The sequence below is a fragment of the Trachinotus anak genome, unplaced genomic scaffold (genome assembly GCF_046630095.1).
Source record: "Trachinotus anak isolate AG129_WGS33_773 ecotype Australia unplaced genomic scaffold, CSIRO_AGI_Tana_v1 ptg000016l, whole genome shotgun sequence".
NCBI classification, from domain to species: domain Eukaryota; kingdom Metazoa; phylum Chordata; class Actinopteri; order Carangiformes; family Carangidae; genus Trachinotus; species Trachinotus anak.
This window is the reverse complement of record NW_027273867.1, coordinates 18,778,914-18,799,462: the sequence shown is the minus strand read 5'-3', so window position 1 is coordinate 18,799,462 and position 20,549 is coordinate 18,778,914. Positions and strand designations below refer to the sequence as shown.

The 20,549-nt window shown below is 46.3% G+C and overlaps 1 protein-coding gene across 1 annotated transcript in view; it reads left to right on the top strand.

The window, feature by feature from the left end:
• Positions 1-285: 285 nt before the first annotated feature.
• Positions 286-20,549, top strand: part of ext1b (exostosin glycosyltransferase 1b) — a 114,691-nt gene continuing 94,427 nt past the window's right edge. Inside the window, exon 1 of the mRNA XM_071501242.1 lies at positions 286-2,201. Within this exon, the coding sequence (XP_071357343.1) occupies positions 1,258-2,201 (944 nt within the window). The 5' untranslated portion in view covers positions 286-1,257. The remainder of the gene's footprint in view (positions 2,202-20,549) is intronic.

Sequence of the window (20,549 nt, the reverse complement as noted above, 5' to 3'; positions counted from 1 at the left end):
GTGTGTCTGAGAAAAGCGCTCAGCCTGAACACACAACACAACTTCACAGTGTCGATCTGTTGTTGTTGTTGTTGTTTTTGTTTATGTAGAAGGTGCTTCGCTCTCTGGCGCATCTACAAACAACTTCTCCAGGCTTAACACAATTAGATTATTTGCACATGTGGAGGACTCCGGTTATGAATGGGTGCATCCCCCCCCCCCCCCCCCTCAAGTCCCGCCTCTTCCGTTCTCACAGACGGGCCAATCAGCGGCGGCGGTGCGCATCGATGGGACGCACGTCAGCTGCCGTCGTGTCGGGATTGGAATGTTACCGACTAACAATCGGAACAACTGAGCACTCGGTAATTGGACACTAGGATCAAGGAATCCCGTCTTTTTTGAACGTTTTTCTCCGCTATCCACCCGGTGTGAGGTCCGCGTCTGCTCGCTCCGCGTCGGCCGGGTAACTTCGCCTGCTGCTTGCGTGGCTCCCCCGCCGATGAGGTTTTTTATTTTATATCGGCGAGCGTCTGTGTGGAGGTTGTAATAAATAAGAAGAATGCAGGGATTCGTCAGGTTACTGTTGTACCGCTGAGCTGCCCCTGCGCTACGACGCTTCCCCTCCGTTTTTATTTTTTTTCCTGCCTCTCTTCACACGGGACCATGGAGTGATAAAAGAGGGGGAGATAGGACGGATTCACCCCGAGGCATTTGGATCCGAGCGCGGCGGCCACAACCGACCGGGTTCCTTCACACTCCCCCCGGTCAATGTGTTACCGAGTTTAACATCCAAACCGGGGTGTACCTTTACGTCTGGGAGAGCCTCGGGGACCCCTGCCGCTGTTCATCTTCAGGGGGGAGAGAGAGAGAGAGAGAGTTCCCACACGGTCCTCGGACAGTTTTCCATTTGAATAGCCGCACACGCAGCCAGCCTGAATGAGGGTGAGAAGAAGCGCAGGGGAAGAGAGTCGCTGCATGTGATTGTGTCCGAGAGGGTCCGGGCGGCACTGATCTCTTTAGGTGCGCCCAAGCCCCGCTGCAGGCGCTGTGCGACATGGTGAAACTCTACAGAAGAGGGAGAAAGGGACACTACTTTTAAAATCGCCCACATGCACTGGATCAATTGCTGGATTTGGGAACCGAATACGCAGAAGGGGGGTTGGGGATCCGTGGAGGCTGCCGGAGGATGGAGCGGTGTAGCCGGGGTTGGTGAGAGCCTAACTTCGGGCCACTTTACATTTCTTATTCCTAAACAACTCGCCCCTGTTCCCAGGACACATGCAGGCCAAAAAACGCTACCTGATCCTGCTCTCAGCCGGTGCATGTCTAGTGCTTCTCTTCTACCTCGGAGGGGTTCAACTTCCAGCGGCGAGCAGGAGCCGGCATGACCGCAGCCGAAATGGGTACCGGCCTGACCAGCCCTGGCCTCACTTCTCGGACCCTTTACAACCTTTCCTGCCCTGGGATCAGACGGACACCGAGGAGTACAACCTGCACATATCTCCGCGGCAGAAGAGGGACGTCAACACGAGTGTTTACAAAGGCAAACGGTGCCGCATGGATTCATGCTTTGATTTCTCCCAGTGTCAGAAGAACGGATTCAAAGTTTATGTTTATCCGCAGCAGAAGGGGGAGAAGATCTCCGAGAGTTATCAGAATATTTTATCCACCATTGAGGGCTCGAGGTTTTACACCTCAGACCCCGGACAGGCGTGCCTGTTCGTCCTGAGTCTGGACACTCTGGACCGGGACCAGCTGTCCCCGCAATACGTCCACAACTTGAAGACCAAGGTCCAGAACCTGCCCCTGTGGAACGACGGCAGGAACCACCTCATATTTAACTTGTACTCGGGGACGTGGCCGGACTATACGGAAGACTTGGGCTTCGACATCGGTCAAGCCATGTTGGCCAAAGCCAGCATCAGCACCGAGAACTTCAGGCCCAACTTCGACGTGTCCATCCCCCTCTTCTCCAAGGAGCATCCGAGGACCGGCGGAGAGAGGGGGTACCTGAAGTACAACTCCATCCCGCCTTTTAGAAAGTACATGCTGGTGTTCAAGGGGAAGCGCTACCTGACCGGTATCGGCTCGGACACCAGGAATGCCTTATACCACGTCCACAACGCCGAGGATGTGGTGCTGCTCACCACCTGCAAGCACGGCAAGGACTGGCAGAAGCACAAGGACGCGCGCTGTGACAAGGACAACGCGGAGTATGACAAGTAAGTGAAGTAAAAGTTGCTCTTTAATGTTGCACTTCGACTTTTACGCACAAAATCCGTGCGCAAAAACCGGTCATCCACATAGACAGCGCACCAGATGCGCGTCCTGTGGAGGTCTCACACCGTGGCGCACAGTGTGTGTGTGTGTGTGTGTGTGTGTGTGTGTGTGTGTGTCAGTCAATTTAACTTGCACTCTGTGCTTCCTAACTGAAAACAGGCATTAACCAACTAAGCAACTAAGAATATAAATTTACTTCCCTCTTTTTGCTTGTGGATTAGAGTTGTTCACCTGTTCAGGCTTGGAATTAACATCTAGACTGAAGTGATGATAAAATCTGGAAACATAACTGATTAAGTGTGAATGATTCTGGGCCTTATAATGATCCCCGGCTGCAGGTCATAGTTGACCAGCCCTTTTATGTGCCACTACATGACTGGTTTTTACTCTCCACTCCACCTCCTCTCCCTCTCAAGCATGACATAAAAGATCTCCTGCCAGTCTATTAGCTCCCTGGACACCCCCCTCCCATCCCCTCCTTTCCTATGAAGGAATTCACCCTCCCCACCACCACCACCACCACCTTCTCCTTCCAGCTCCCCTTCATGGGAGCACTGCTGCAGCCTCTCACCAGGATGTGCATGGGCATGTTTGATTTGCACCCTGTGTTTAGTGCAAATTAAGTGAAAGTCGACTGTGGGAGTTCTCTTGCTCTGAAATTAGCACCAGCGATACGGTGACCTTGTCGTGGCAAAACGCTGCTTCCCACGCTTAAAGGTGCAGTTGGAGGCGGCTGCGGTGTGTAACAAGTTTGGTCGAATTATGAAACGATTTAGTGCAGCTAAATCAGCCATAATGGGTTAATTATCGCCTTAATTTCCAAGTGCTGGTGCCATCGTTTCCACTTAGCCCCCAGGGATAGTTGATTACCTCTAATTTTGGAGGTCTCAGTTTTGTCAAGGTGGTAATTAATGATTCCCCTTGGGATCAGCAGCTGTACTTGAATGTTTGGTATGCTTTTAATATGGGAGGCGTTGCAGTCTGATGTTTACATAGCTGGATAACACGGTGAACTCTGCTGTCAGGTTCACTCGTCTGTGAGTGACATCGGTTTGATCTGCATTTATCAACCTGTGGATCCCATGCCTTTGTGAAGCCTGGAGAATCTCAGGCAAGTGATAACAGCACTTGTCTACATTGTTCCTAGAGGGTGTGTGTGCCTGTGTACACACACTGCATGTCAAGGTGAAGGGGAAAGGACGGGTGGGGAACATATGGAAAGTTAACCTACACATATTTCCATTCAATCCGTCAGAAAGACAAGAGAGCAAGGTGCAGGAGCTGCGTGGGGGAGATAAGAGGAACTTTTTAACCAAACACATGTTGGGTTGAGGGAGGAAGCGATTCTCCTTGAACTTGAGATGAACTCAAAAAACCTCCAACTTCTCACAGACAAACGGCGATGCCAGAAAAAGGGAGCTCTAACAAAACTTCACAAGCACGCACTTGTCTGTCCATTCGTCATCCTTTCTTCCCTCTCTCTCTCTCTAACACACTCATTCTCTCCGTCTCTGCCTCCCTGGATGCCTTGGGCTCGGTGTCACCTGGGGAGATATGTCATCCATTATCTGACATTCCAGTCATCCCTGGACAGCCCACCTCTGCTCCGCTCACGGCTCCATTTCCCAGCGGATCCTGGGCCTTGTTTTCCCAGAAGCACCCTCTGCCTCTGGAACATCTCGGTCACCATAATCAGCTGATTGACACAGCTGATCGCAGCCGAGTTCGGGGAAATCGGGAGCGCTCTCTGCCCACAGTTTCACGGTTGATTTATTCTGATCAATACCGCCGCCTGTTAGTCATTTCATACCCAACATCGATAACTGCGTTTGATTTCTGCTCCCACAAAAACTCAATGAATCCTGTTTTATTTTTACACAACGCTTTCCCAGTGTTCAGCGTGGAGCTTCTGGTTGTTGCACTGAACATCTCAGTGATTTTCACACTTTCTTTCAGACCCAGATTTGACTTTTTCCTAGGACTTCAGAATTGACTGTACTGGTTATTGCACTGTTTAGCATGCTAGCCCCCTTTGGCATTTATCAATACAGCGGAACCAATAAATTTTAAAGCATTTCTCTTTGCTGTTATGATTCAGCAACCTGTTTAAATTTAATCAAACTGATGCCTTTCATTTTAATCTAATTTAACCCCCTTTGGGTGGCAGCCCATGCTTTGTAAAAACCCTGACTTGGCTCTCTCAGGTAAAGGGATCTTTCTGCAGGCAGCCGGTCGACGTTAGCGCTCCTTTTCCAGAGGCTGGGGGCGGGCTGGCGGTGCCTTACGGGGACGCTGTGGTGCAGACTCAGGAATGCATACACGTGTCAGAGCAGCTGTTAGTGGTTGAGGAGGGAGCACAGCCAAGGCAGGCTGACTGGCTGCACAGTATATGTACATACCTGGATGCTCTTTGAATGTAGAGAGAGAGAGAGAGAGAGAGAGAGAGAGAGAGAGAGAGAGAGAGAGAGAGAGAGAGAGAGAGAGAGAGAGAGATATGCAGTGAAACACAGCCTGTACTTGTTGTTTGCAATGAATATGCATGTACCTGCCAACCACAAACACACACCCACACATACATATATATACACACACACACTGCCATGGCTGGTGCTGCTTTCAGGCTCATCCTTGCCTCCTGACCTCTGACCCCGTTGGCTTCCACAGGAATTCTGCTCTACTGAGGAATGCAGCAGCAGGAGGCCAGACTGGAAGCCAGTATATGGGCACCTGAACCGGCTCCAACATACACACACACACATGAATTACACACCACACACAGACACAAATGCACCACACTCCACACATTTATTCAATTGATTTTCTTAGCTGCAATAGCTTTCAATTGGAGTCACTCTGGTCCACTTCCATGGCCAAACGCTGATGAAAGGGCCCATTCACTGCTACATTATCCACTCAGTTTTCAGGGCTGCTGACAATGATCCTGGGAGAGGACAGTGAAAGGCTATTATGGGCTCGCCAATTGAAAAATTTCACATAACGTGGGATTTTGCTGTAATGCTGTGGCGTGTGGCGTTTGAAACACCTTCACTGTCATTCACTTCACTGAAATGTGATTTTTTTTTTTTGTTTGTTTTTTTTTTTTGTTTCTAACTGTGATTCCAGTTGTGGGAACTGGAGTTCTCATTCTTTTTAAATGGGAAGTCATTTTTGTTGTCTGCTACTTCCTGTTTCAGCAATGACTCACCACAGGCACGGGGTTTTTCCCTGTATTATTCCACCTAAAAAGGATTAGTCATCAGTAGTTCTGATGTGCCCTACACTTACACATTTATCTATACAGTGGCACGGTGACTTACACTGTTTAATCCAACATTAAACCCACTCTTTGAGGAGTCTAAGTGCTTTGTATTCCACTTGCAAGAAGATTAGCCTGCAGATGCCATAAGTACAGTCACATCTAATATCACAAGTCAACTGCTTCAGCACGTCGTTATAACTATTGAGTGTATCATTAAAGTCCGACCGCACGCGCTTCTTTTATTTGCTCTTTGTTGAGTTTTTCTCTGGCTAACAGCATCATCATCCCCCCCATTTAATACTTAACCAGCTTTGTTGGCTCGTATTGACTTTGTACTTTAGCTACTTCACTGGCAGCTGCCGCTCAAGGTCACCCGGGGGACTCGAAAACTGAAAGAGAGAGGGAGGGTAATGAAGAGAAGTAGAGGGAGAGAGTTAGAGAATGAGAAAGTCAAGGGGAGATAGAAAAAATGTGTCTGCATTTTAGTGTGCCTGAAAGTGAGTGTGTATGTGTATGTGTGTGTGTGTGTGTGTGGAAGGAAGATGAAGACGAGCAAGTGGGTGTGAGATTGAGTGATAATAGCGCGAGGTGTTTGTTGGGAGTGTGCGGCGTGAGGTGGGATGAAAGAAATGGAGAGTCCAGAAAATTGTGCGTGTAGTGGGATTTTTTTCCCCATTAGGAGTCAATGACAGTAACATCAACCAAGCGCTGCAGCATTTTCATTTTCACAACTGTGTCATCAGCACAAATTTCCCCACTTGAGAAAATCCTCTCAAAAGCGTGAGCAGCTGAGAGGGAGGAAAGAGGAAAGAGGCCAGTTTCTAACACCCTCCTCCCCGTTTGCATCTTTTCCTCTCTTTCTGTTTTACCTCCCTTTACCTTTCCTCCCTTTGTTTTGGTTCCTTCTACTTTTCTCTTTCCCCTCCTCTCACTCCCCCCTTCTCCCTCTCCCTCTCCCTATCCCTCTCTCTCTCGCTATCAAAACAAGATGGAAACACTGATGTGATTTGGCTCGAGATGGCTCTCCGCCACATTTCCATCTCCCTCGTTCTTCTTCTTTTTTTTTTTTTTTTTCCTTTTATGACGACGCACCAGTTGACATTTTGTTGATTCGATGCCACAGAATGAGAGGCAGGAGCCGATCCGGGCCAAGTGAAGAAAACCAGCAACACTTCCTCTCCGCCTTATCTCAGTAAAACACTATTATGAGTGGGAATGGCAGCATTCACCTGAATGTCAGTGGACTTGTGTCTGAGATGTGGAGTTGCCGAGTAGCAAACAGTCCTGTTGCTGCCTTCTCTGTTTGGCAAGAGAGGGTGTCACACTCCCCGGGTTGCCATTGTTTGTTTTTCTGTAGTCAGATTAATAAATCATGAATATTTCATGATTGCCTGCTCTCTCTTAGATAAAGTACCAAGCCCGTGATGGAGAATGTTAATGATGTGGAGGATAATTAGTTTGAATGCGGTGCAGCTTAATTAGGACTCTTTGATATTTTTGGTGTGTGCGTCTGTGTAAGATTTGCAGATTTAAGCCTATAGCGACATAAAACCTCTGTTTGTTATTTTATCTTATCAGGTTGTCTATCCGCCGCTCATCTCCTCTGACTTTCACCCTCCGTCTTCTCATTTGAATCGACTCGTTTGCGTGTCTGAGTCGATTCAGCCTCGTTTGGTTTGATGTGCGACGAGTCACCGAGTCATTGTTACGTGACAGAACTCATCAGAGTGTTTCTGTCTGCTGCTATCATTACTCTGACTCTGGTTAGTTAGCTGTGCTTCATCAGTCAGTTATCACACTAGCTTGCGTTATATTATTTAAACGTACCGACTATTGGTTGTTAATAATTTCTTGAACTACCACTGGTTTCCATATTATGCTAAAGAAATGACTGAATACTTGATAATTAAAATTATTCCAAGAGACGCTGTTAGTCATTTGGTGAGGCGTCCTACATCTAAGGGCCCAGGCCTGTCTTAGCCGTTTGTTGGTCGACCATGTTTTTGAATATACTAATCTCCTGGGCTGCAACCAATGATTGTTTTCATTGACTAATAGCTTGGTCCATATCTGTGTGCAAATAGTGAAAAACATCACAGGCTGCATCTACACAACTACATTTTGGTTTTAAAACACATTTTTTGTCTTACTTTTCCTCCTGCCGTCCATTCTTCTCCAGAGTTTTTGAGTTTTGGAAAAGCTGCTTTTAGTTTGAAAACTCCAGGGTTGCATTGTAGTGTGCACGGGTAAAAATGGAGACCTTTGGAAATGATGATGTAGACATCCACAGTCGCTCCCTGATTGGGTCTCATCTGCCTCAATTACCAGTGATGACAAAATACGTAGCCACAAGTTCCCAGAGCTGCAGGTGGCACTTTCAAATGTATTGTTTGGTCCAGCATTTACATTTAAGAAGCTGAAACCAGTGATTTTTTTTGCCCCTCTAATCATTGCAGCTCTACTAATCTCAGATCTGTGTTCCAAGTTTGTGTTGCTACTTGTTTTTGTCTGTGTGAGTTGTGACTGCTCATCCATCCATGCCAGTGTGTCTGTGGGTGTGTGTGCGCATCCCTGTGTTTGGGTCTTTGTGTTTGTACACGGGTGTGTGAATGCTAGCGTGTGTGTGCGTGTGTGTGTGTGTGTGCGTGTGTGTGTGCACGGGAGTGCATGCAGGATGACTGGGGTCACGACCCCGCTGTCTGTCCTCTTGGTGAGTGACGAAGGCAAAGCCCCGCTCACTGACCCACATTCATTGAGGGATTACCAGCGCAGCCAAGCCGCCCCTGGCCTCAGAGGTGGCGGTGGCGTTGGAGGGGTGGGAAGAAAGAGAGGGAAAGAACTGGGGTGGGGGGGGGGTGGGGGGGGGGGGGTGGATGGACATGAACTCAGCTCTCACACACACACATACACACACACACACACACATCAGACAGTGAAGCCCAAGTGAAGCATCCTGCGCCAGCTGCCGGCGAGTTGGTGGAGAGAGATTGATCAGCTGGGAGGGCTCCCCCAAAATGAAAATCGATGATAGTATTAGCACAGCAGTGGGCGAGCCCCTGGAATCATTTCCTCCATTAAAAGCTGCTCATTTCCACTCAGGAAAAAAAAAACTGGTCCGAAGGCTTATTGTGCTCACGGTAACGGTAATTGAAAGCATGAGGAATAACAAGGCATCAGAACACCTTCCATTTTCCAGGACTGTCTGGAAATGTTTAAGGGGAATGAATTAATAAGAGACACAGGCACAGTAGCAAAAGTTGTCAAGTTCCTCTCTCTTTCTCCCTCTGTCACTCTTGAGGCTCTCTCATCCCTAACTAGTGCTGATACAGTGATGTAAAAAGTTTGCAGGCAGACAGGCAGGTGAGTATCTGCACAGTTTTTTGGATGGCTCTGACAGCGCACAACAGAACGAGAGTGAGCGCGAGCCAGAGAGAGAAGCTGATTGGGTCCTTGTGAACGTAATTAAACCAGACGGGTACGTGACTGGCTGAGGGAAAAAGTGATGATCAGGACAGACACGTGATTGGCTTCTCATTAAATTCTCTGCTGAGGAGGGATGAAAGGAAGATACGGCTGCTGTCTGCAGGTTTGGTGAGCACAATGAGTTCTGAGTTCTGACATCTGTCTTTTTTTTTTTTTTTTTTTTTGTGAGCAGAGACGAACTATTAAAAAAAATCTCTCATGTTTCGGCTTTCTCCATGTGGCGTGAGGCATGCTGGGACGGGGCAACGCTGCTCTGAGCGCACATTCCCGTCTCCATCATTCCAGCATTCCCATGTTCAGCTGCTGCAGTTTTCAGCCATCGGCCCCATGGTTTTTGCTGTGTGTGTGTGTGTGTGTGTGTCTGTGTGTCTGTGTGTGTGTGTGTGTGTGTTTTGTTTTTTTTTAACCTACTGAGGAGGCGTGGGACTCGCTCTTTCTTTACTCACAACTAACAGTTTCTCACAGCAAAAATGTGCTCGCTACTTTCATAAATGATGTTCGATGCACTGTGATTTTAGGAAAATATCTATAGATATTGGGATTTAAATTGGGATTATTCACATTAAAGCTGCTCTAGTGCATATTTGGATCAACTGAGTATATTTGTAGTGACAGCCCCACAGAGAATTATTTCCACGGTTAGCTCCAAAGAGCATTGAAGCATCTTTTAACACAGTGTTCCGATTTTACAGCCTTCAGCTTTGCTCTTTTGAAACACCTTCGCTGTTCTAATCTGAGCAGTTTTGTTGCCCTAAAGTGGCGAGAAAAACTTATTCCAAATCACTTATTAAGATAAACTCCACACACACTGTATTCTACATAATATTAAACAAGATTAGTTTGTACCAAACATCATTCCTGCCTGAACAAATTCCATTAAAAAGATGCTGTCTTGTTTTTTTTTCCATCTCAGCTGGAGAAATGTCAAGTTTTAACTTGAAGAGAAGAAACTGATCATGAATGAAATGACTCAGCCGTCCAGCTCTTTGCACGGCCGTCATTTTTGATTTACCAATGCATTTGACCTCCCTGCTCATCCCTCATCCCCCCATTTGCTCGTTTGACTGGTCAAGTGGACACAGGTTTCACTGTGAGTGAATGAGGCTGCACTTATATGGCTGTTATCTCCTCACTGCTGAACTGTGGAGCATTGAGTGTGTTAGTGCGTGAGAGGTCAGGATGTGTGTGTGTGTGTGTGTGTGTGTGTGTGTGGAGAGAGGGAGCGGAGATTGCCGCTGGTACCAGTGCTCCCAGGGATTTGTCCCTCTTCCTGAATGACTCCGCCGCCCCCGGGCTGTGGAGCACCTGACCACAGTTATCTCATCAGCGAGGGGCAGCGGGCAGAAACTCTGCCCCATATCCACTGCAAACACTGACGCAGTCGCACAACAATTGTAGTGAAAAGATGAACATTTTCCTCCGAGTAAGAAAACAAACACAAACTGATTAGAACGCAGTCCATCGGCAGTGTCAGCAGTTGTCACAGATCTCGACTTCTGTCAGCTTGTGACTCCCTCAGGGCACTGCAGCAGCTCCGGTGGGGGAGGGGGAAGGCTGGGGAGCAGCTAGTTATTACGGCCCCGCAGAATGACAGCTTTTATGGCCCCAAGAGGCCGTTCAGCAAACACCTACCGACGGCACATCAATGGGACAGCAGATCGTTGACGTCAGCTTGCACGCTGACCTCCCTCCTTCTCTTCTCACCACCGCGAGAGCGAAAACAAACACTTAACCCCTCTGCTGGTATTCATATTCAAATAGTAATTGGCAAAAAAAGGGGGGGGGGTATGTGTGTGAGTAAGGGAAAAGAGGAGGAGGTGGTGGTGGAGTCGGGGGGGAGTTGAAGAGGGCAATAGCTTAAAAAAGCATTATGTCACTGAAGAATGTGTGCATGGCTCAATGTTTAAGGGGCCACGGCTTCGAGGAGAGAAAGGGGGTTTTGTTGGCGCTGATCTGGCTGCCTGGCAGGGCCGATGGGAGGGCTCTTTTCCCCGTCTGTTTCCTCATGCTTTATGGCTCGGTTTGACTTCCACTCTTGGGGTGTAAAAGTTGTGGCTGCCCTCAGGCCCTCCAGAGGGGTCCTATTGTGCAAAAGTTTGCTCTCCTTCCAGAGGGAACTCTTGTGCCTTGTTGACATCGCAGCCTCCCCATATGGTCCCCTCTTACTCCCCTCGTGTTTCACCCCCTCTGCATCAACCCTGGCTCTCCCGCCGCTGCCGCCTCTCTTCCTCGTGTGTCTCTTTCCCGTTCGGTTTCGAAGCCTGGGCGACAACTGGCACCAATGGCTGCTCGCGCAGCTCCAGCCTTCGACAACCAGGCCCTGGTTTGGCAGATTCCACAACACTTCACGGATCAGCAGCAAAGCCAAAACTAATGGAGGAGGAGAAGGAGGAGGCGGCAGTGGGGGAGAGGGTTACACGGGAAGAAGGCATCTGGTCTCACCAAGAAGAGTCTCAGTATGCCCGGGAGCGTGGGTGTATGATTGACCAGAGAGAGGAAGGAAAGAATCATTTTTGGTCTGTCGCAGTTTTTTCCCAGTTTCGCTGCCAGTTTGGCGGGGCGGCTGCGTGGTGTTTATTCATGAGCTTGACAGGGGCCTCCTTTTCAAATAAAGTAGAAGGAGTGCACGCTTGTTTTGGGGAGGCGATGTAGGACAAAGTGCAGCTGCTGGTGGTAATGCTGGATATTTTAAATGAACACCCACACTCTTTCCTTCTCCTCAGTTTCTTCTCCTCCTTCTTCCCAACTCCTCTCCTCTCCTGTGCAGCCACTCTTTCAGTCTCACACTCCCACAGACTGAGAAACCTGATTACACAACTATTTCTTCATGCACGTGGAAAAAAAAAAAGAAGAAACTTTGCCGGCGTTACTTCTCACTTCTGTCGAGCATCTGTACGATTTCATTACATCACAGATGGAAACATTTGAGGAATAACGACATTTCTAGCCGTTTGAGTCATTTCCACAGAGATTCAATTGAAGATTTGGGGGCACTTTCCACTGCTTGGTCTCAAGGCAGATCCATATTCTTGTCAGCTGTGTTCCACCACTTTTTTCTCCCCCCCGTTTGTTTCTTTCTGCAGCTCTATCGCCGAGGCATCCCTGTTTCGGTGGCTTACTTTTTACCCTGCTCTATCCTGACTGGTGGTGTCTATCCATTTGCATCCCTGCCCTCAAAGCAAACCAAGAGAACATGAGGGAGAAAAGAGCTCGAGTGGGGAAAAGCCAGTGATCCCACTGAGAATCTGAAGCAGTGAGAAAAGAAAAGGGAAAGTAGAAAGACAAGGTGGTGGAAAAAAGAAGACGTGTACCAGAAAGAGCAGCGGAGCATTCTGCTTTGTTTAGCAGCTCGGCGGCGTGTATTTTCTTTGCTGGGGTGAATTGAAGTGTTTATTTCCCCAGAAAGTTGTGACACGGCACCACTTTGTTTTCAAAGTGTCTGCAGCCTGTTTGCCTTTGCAGCTCGCTCGCTAGACACAATGTTCGCTGGCTGTCTGAAGCGAGACAGGTGAGAAGTGCGAGAAGGTTCAGACGCCTCCGCTTATGTAACGTGTGGAATCCCTGTGGTAAGACGCATTGTAGCAGGTATCTTCTTAAAGATATGTGTCGTCACGTCCCCTGCTAAACATGGACTGATGACAGAGACTCGGGAGTTTGTGGCGACGGCACAAATTTTTAGGTAAGTGGGTTCAGTTCAGTCGCGGCTCTGACTTGATTAAGAATATCCATTATCCGCCACGGCTGAGATGCACTTGACTTCAATTCCTACTCCTCTGCTAGAGTTGTTGAGTGGCCATCAGGTAAAGACTTCCTGTATCAAACACACATTTACAAATGTGCGAATGGGAAGGAAAGCAATTAAAGGTGGGCTGTGCTCCAAGACATATGCAGCCAGCAGATCACTAGCAGTTCTCCTCATATTACTGTATATTGGGTGGCTGATTAGGAGGAGTTGATGCTTTCAGTTCCTTATGGACACAGGCGCATGACAAAATTCATCTCGCAGGAAGTATAATTGTGAGTTTCAGCCAGCTTTCCCTGCATTAAGAAGATCATTATAAATGCTAAAAACACCAAGACACAATCTTTCACTGGCTTCCCACCTACAAAAACACCACTAATTGTGTTTGTTGGAGCCCAGAAGTCTGCAGAGGTGGATGAGTGCTCTGCCTCTGCACCACCTGGATGCCCAAACTGTTTCTGTGTATGTATGTATGTATGCATGCATGCATGACCTGCAAGTTTGGGAAAGAAACTTAATTAGAGAGCTTCCTGAGCTCCAGATGAAACCGGGTTGATGGTACTTTGGCAGGTTCTCACACTTTGGACTGAACCCCTCGCCTTTCATCACAGTCTATTGGCTGTAAATGCTTATTATTTAAACCAGGCTCATTTATTTTAAATCAACTCAGAGTCCAAAAGTTGTAGCTGTTTTCCTCATTATGAGCGTGTATGTTTGTGTGAGTGTGCGTGTTTGAATGGTTCATTTTTTCCCCTCTCACACATGTGACATCATTGCTTCTATATTGAGGTGAAAGGTCAAATTCTCCTCAGGTTCCCCAGGCGCAGATGTGTGTCTGTGTAAAAGGCAGCACTTCTATTTGCTAGTGGGCCCAGTCTGGAGTTTGTGGAGTATCTGGTGACTTAGGACTATTTGCTCACAGCTACATAGCTTACTATCTATAAACACTCACTTATATTCTGCAGGGACGTTGACTTACAGGCGCTCAAGGAAAGCATGAGCTAATAATGTCTGAATATACCTGCTCTTTGTTGTTGGTTGGCAATCTTCATCTGTCTGTTCTGGTAGTGGAGTGTGTGTGTGTTTTATCTTTTGCCTGGACTGTGGAGGATTGCTCTTCAGTCTGCAAAGTGTTTGCACTGAAGCCGACGAGGGGACAGACAGAAATCCAGACAAGTATGTGTTACGTTTACACTGCAGTCTGAGCTGTGTGAGTGTGTGTGTGTGTGTGTGTGTGTGCTTGCGTGTGTTAAATTGTGCGTCTGCATATGCATATGTGCATGGCTATGCATGCTGCCAGGCCTGTGTGTGTGCCCTTTAGCAAAGTAGTGCTGATTCAGTAGTGTGTCCTTCCATTCCAACTTTTTTTCTGCTTTCCTCAGTGAATGTTCTTCTTTTTCAGCCTCCAGGCAACCTTCCCGCCCAGCCTCTTCCTCCCTGTCCACACACACACACACACACACACACACACACACACACGCACGTGCACATCCGCGCCTCCGTTCCCTCCCGCATACTCAGCAGCATCTTGTTTGGCCGAAACCCGGTGCTAACTCTAACTGTGGCCACTCATGTGGAACCCCCAGAAGCTACAAAACATGAATAATGTATCAGCAAGAGGAGTTTTTTATTCATGTATTTTTTTTCCCTGCTCTTCAAATTAGTAGCGTGTCCACACATATCCATGCAGCCGCACAGTGTAGCACTGCTCCCTCATCCTCCTTGTAAGGGTACAGGCAGCCCCTTGGATTTCACCAATATTTTTACTAAGCAGCACCAAGGCATCGAACCTCTCGTATTCTCTCTTTGACGTGCAGGAAATTTAATTTGAATTTCATCCAGGATGAGAGAGTGACCTTAAAGGCCTGTTTTTTTTTGGGGGGGGGGGGTGAACACTGAGTGAATTTACTGAGTTCACACAGTCTGAGGAGCAGGAGAGATTCATTATTCAATAAATTGCATTTAATGTGGAGTATGAGGCGAGACCAAATGAGCCTCAAAGCCGGCGGCATCTCTGGATGCTGATAAGCTTTTTAGAGGACGACACAGGGGATGTTTTTTGGGAACAGGAACAGACGGACTACATCTCTCAAAAAATAGATGCGTTGCATTGCATTTTCCAGCTGCCGTATCTTTTGGGACGGCTGAGGCAAGTAGATCTAAGAGCTCTGTCATCGCTAAGTTCGCTGTAGCTTCATCATCACTGCCAGATTTGCTGTGCGTTTTCCATTTTAAACCTCCCTAAATAAATCAGGAAAATCTCCAGCTTCAGAAAAAAATTCTTCAGAATCTCCTTTTCTCATTATATATAGTATATCGTATGAACTTGATCTTCAACATATCTTTCCATAGTTTAATCATTCCCTTTCCCTTTTTGATATTAGTGAAAAAAAAATGTTCCTCTGCATCAGCTCTTCTGTCACAGAGTTTCTGCTGCACATTTTTTAGCCATTTTAATGTATTTCATTTCACTGTGGAGCAGACACTGGCAATGTTAAGCTAAATTTGTACTGAATTTGACCTGGGAGCAGACACACCCTCACATCTGACTTGTTTAATTTCATGTAATATGCGCAGTCCCTCTTGTAGGATTATGGGTGTTGTGTACAGACGTCTTGCAAACATGTCTGAGCTGCTGCGACGAGTCCACGCTCTGGGCACGCTGCCCTCTGAGTGTCCACAGAACGCTTACTGCAGAGAAAGGGCCGCAATCATCTTTATTACACACTGGAAGTTCGAGGCGTAGCCACACTGTAAAAAGCTTCTGCACTTTCTCATTTAACCACTTAACCAGTGAGTGACTCCATCTTTTTCTTCTTCTGACTCACAAGCTAAAACATAGCTCCTCTGTGGTGTTTGTTTTTACTCTAAATGTCTTTTTTTTTTTTTTTTTTTTCAAAGATGTAACTTCTGTCCTCGCTGTTTTCTTATGCTCTCCCTTATGCTGCTTGGTTTGAGGTTTAATTAGTTTTCAGATGTTTTAAACAAACTTCCTGACAAAAAAAAAAAGAAATCATGTTAGGTTAGCAATGTAATGTTAGCCACGTAGCATTAGCCAACCTCATTCTTCATAATATACACATTGAATTGCTGTGTAGCAAAAAATGAAGGCTAGCTCATTGAAGCGAATGAATATAGCACAAAAAGCCACGTCAAACATTAGCTATCTATTGATAAAATGTGTCCTTATGAGTAGAGACAATATTGATCTGTTGTCCTGTGCTGCCGATACAGATAAAACAGGTAGCTGTTTCAATAAAAGCCCAGTGTGTCCCCTCATTGAGTAATTCCTGGAGCACTAGCAGAGCCAAGTTAGCATTAGCTTCACTTTCCGAGCTAGTCAGAGTGCAAAGCTGGCCACATCACCTACCTTCTTCAGTGCATTATACACTTTTATCAGTTCACATGTTGCCAACTCAAGGTGCACTCAAGAAACTATGCATTGCTTTTATTGTTATACATATTTTATACGCTGCACATTCACATATATTGACTTCTTTTAGATATATAGGCTATATGCACTTATGATATGCTTGTGTCTTGTAGCTAAAGCGCTTTAATTTGAAAGCTTCTTCCCTGAGAGAAGTTCGACTTTCATTTTGAAACCTAAGTACTTTTTGCTGATCAGAGCCTGAGCCACGTCCTCCTCCTCAGGTCAGACTTGTGTAGTTACTGCGCTGTCTAGTTAATGATTGTCAGATAACATTACCCAACATAACCTTATCAAGGCCATATGTGTCAGGCTGTCGCTCCTTATCAGTGTGTTACTACACGGATGAACGCACATGTGAATACAAATAAAATAAACAGGGATGGAAAGGGTGTAGGACTTTGGGCCGCAAATGAATATGAATATGAAAACGAATAAGCCTGTGTGCTGTGCCAAGAACAGCTGGAGACGGAAATATAGGCGGCCACACACGATGGTTTGGAGGTGTGTTGTGTTAACAGCTCCTCATTGGATGGCTCTTTTCGCTTCTCTTCTCTTCTCAGTCATAGTAGCGTCTCTCATTACTCCAGGGTAATTCATGCTCTTATTTACTGCCGTGATGATGTGCAGATCTTTAGTGACAAAATGCAGCGGGGATCTATGAGCCTGCATGCCAAATCACTTGTCTCCGCGCGGTGTTTGCTGTGCTTGTGTGTGTGTGTGTGTGTGTGTGTGTTCGCTCGCTGAACCGTGTGAATGTGAATGATCCTTTTAACTGTATGTGAGACCCTCTGTCTGTTTAGAATAGAGATCAAATCACGTTTAGTCCCCCGTTGTTATGAAGCACTTCCCATGCAATCAGCTCTTCCCTTTTAAGCCTGTGTGTTCTTTGTCCGGAAAGTTTCATCATGGCAAACAAGCTACTGCCTCAGAGTAAAATGGGATGTGAATACATTATGTTAATGGCTCAGCTAATAGCCAATTGAAGGCGCATCAACCATATATAAATCAATATGGCAATGAGTAAGTTAATGTATCAGTGGTCACTGAGAGCACAAATGTGTGTTAATGCTGCTCATCTGTTGTGGTGGTAAGAGAGAGCTGAAGCCATCAGCTGAGTCATGTGCAGAAAATTAATCTGCAACTTCTTTGACACCAAATTAAAAGTAAATAATCTTTCAAGGAAGACGCTGAGAAATTGTCAGTATTTTCTGACATTTATAGACAAAATGATTGATTGATTAATTGAGAAAGAAGGTGAGCAGTTGGTTGCAGCCTTATCTCTTTTGTCTGTTGCTTCATGGGTGGATTTGAAAATAACCACCTGTTATAAAATATCATTTATCAGCCTGTGGTGGTGGCCGTCTTTTAATATGATGAAAGTTCCTCAATGACGACAAATACAGGCAATTTGATAAACTCTTCATTTCAACACTTAACATTTCCTCCTTGATGAGCAGATGTAAGGTTTCCCACAGGAAACTGGCAGCACAGGGGGTCAGTTCTTTCCTTGCTTGTTAAAGCTTCATGTGTTAAGGCATTATAAGTGTCCCATGATGCTCTTAATACTGTATAACAGATTTTTCTCTGTGGACTTATAACAATAGCCACAAATATCCCAACTAAAAATAGCTCCCAGCTTCAGAAACCCATATCACTGGAGTTTTGTTTTTTTTGTGGAGTCCACAAGATGTGAGACACTGGCAGTCGTGTGCCTTTTTCCGGCTGTTGTGATGTGGGTGCGGCTCAAGTTCCTCCACATGGCTGAACGGATAGGTTTGCAGAAATGTGAATGGAAGGTGTGAAGTGGCCGGTCCTTGCAAACAATAGGTGTTGTGGCTGCTGGCAGGAAGGTGAACAAGTTCAAACCACAGGATGTCAAGGTGAAATGCTCTTGTTGCACTTTCTCACGCAAATCCTGTGGTTAAGCGTAGGAAAATAAAGATGCCTTAACCACACCACAGGCCATATACACCGAAACATAGAATTATATCAAGCTTTGTATGTGTGTATATATATGTGCTAAAGATAGCTGATGACTGTCAGCCCTTTATTGCAGAGGGCATTAGTGTTACTGCCTGCTCATTTCGGGTGCACTTCCAAAGAGTCGTACTAGTTTTAGTATCCATATCTCCCGAAGGAAATGACCTGGTGGTATTGTGTTTATCCCTCCATTTGCTAACACTGAAAACACACCAAATTTGTTTTCTTTTTGGGCATAATGCCAGCCTAACTCTTCCACTCCCCTATCCTCTCCCTATCAACCTCATTCCACCTTTAACTGGAGCTTGACTTGTTGGACGCACTTGGTCAGAGCGCAATTATGTAACGGAAAAGGAAAGTGCGTCAGGGCTCGAGATAGCTGAATGGCTGTGATGGTCCTGCCGTGGCCTGATGGAAGAACATTTGTGGCAGTAATTTAGCACATGGGTGCTTCCGCTCCAGGGGTTATTGTATCCGTCACGCTCCGCTGCGACCACGCCGATCCCCGCTTGTGTTTTCAGGCCGACCGGCTCCCCTGTAAACTCACTGGCCTCCAACAATAGACCGCAAAATGAAACTCACCAGACAGAGTTGGAAGGCAGAGAGAGAGAGAGAGAGAGGAGATTGTAGAAAGGAGAGATTAACAGGGTGAGAAAGCGAGTCGAAGCAAAAGAGAGGAATAAATTGTGGCAAGAGAGACGGACTGCACTCACACAAAGCTACACACCGTGATCCAGTGCCCTGGACATGACCGAAAGCATGATTATCTCTGCATCTGCAGCACATATATAAACAGAGCATAGTTTTGGAGTAGAATCAATATATTGAAGCTTGGAGAGAATGAAGTGAGAGTGATGTGATGGGAAAAGGAGAGGGGGAAAAAAAAAGCTGGAGAGAAAGAAACGGTGTGCTGGGATGGCTGATTGTGTCAGGACGGAGCGAGGCAGACCACAGGAGGCCTCTGAGTGCAGCATAAACACAGAGCATGTGTGTTACTGAGCCCAACCAGACCGCAGAGGCTCGGTCTGCTCCTGACCAAAACACAGAAACAGGCACGCTCTGTGTGTGTGTGTAAATATGTATGTATATGTACGCGTGTGTTACAGTGTTTGTTTAAAACCACAACATAGCACAGGCAAACAGCTGTTTTAGCCAGTGTGGTCAGCGCCAACCTCTGCTGCGCCCAGACCTCATTTAACATCATATTTTCAGTCTCTGGGGTGTTTTTCTGACTTGGACCAGACACCTCTGCTCTGCCCATATTAATTAAGGATTTCTCAGAAGAGTACTGTTGATGTAAAGGCCGTGATATATGAGCGGGGCCATGAGGTAATGAAGAACAGTGCTGCTGCCTCCAGCTAGAGTAGAGGCAAGGATAGGACAAAATGTGGGTGGAGGCCATACAGAACAAAAGGACTAAGATGAAACACTGTTGGCTGTAATTGTTGGTATAAAAATCTACCTGCATTATCTTAAAGGTCCCGTATTCACACTTTTCCAGTGTTTTATTTAAAGTGTTGATATTCATAAGTGAACCATCTCAATGTAGTTGTATTGTATTGTAGTTCTCCTTTCTCAGGCTTCTCTATGAAGCTCTAGCAACAATAGGTCAGGGGGCCAATCAGAAGAGAGCCTCTCTTCTGATTGGCTGACTGTTTTCTGGGTGATAAAATAAAATTATAGCAGATTTCAAGTAAACACTCACAGAAACCAAATTCTGCAAGATTGGATGGTGGGCCCAGGTGGGCTGGGCTTGGGTCATGGCTGAGAGTGGTGACTTCTCTTTATGACATCACAATGTTACATCCTGTCCTGATGGCAGTTTCTGAATACAGGCTGTGTGCATTTCTCTCTGGACTGAGTGCCTCGATACTTTCACAGTATTAATATAGAACCCAGACCTGCTTTATAATCAAATACATGAAAATCTCTCTATATTCAACATGGGACCTTTAAAATGTCACCCATGCATCACAGCCTGAAGCCAGGATGTGACTTTTCCAAGGGGAGTTCAGTTCAGTAAAAAAAATTAATGGCCCTTTTTTGAGCAGACAGTCCCAGGCACTTCTGTGTTTGAATTTCCAGTGCAAAGATTAGACCATTCTGGCTGATAAATGCTCAAAAAGCATGGTTTTACATGTAATTTTAGTATGTGAAGACACAACAAGCTGCTTAATTGAACTGATGTTCAAAAGTAGACGTGCAGAGGAGATAAGAGATGAGACGCCTGCCTCTGTGGTGATGATCTTCGGAGCGTTTTGTGTGGTTGTGTTTTTCTTTCACCACACTGAGGCACTTAGCAAATAACATTAAGTTGTCACTCAACTCACCCACTCTTTCCCTTTATCTGACTAGTTTTCACACCAGTCAAGGAACTCGGCTACATCACTGTC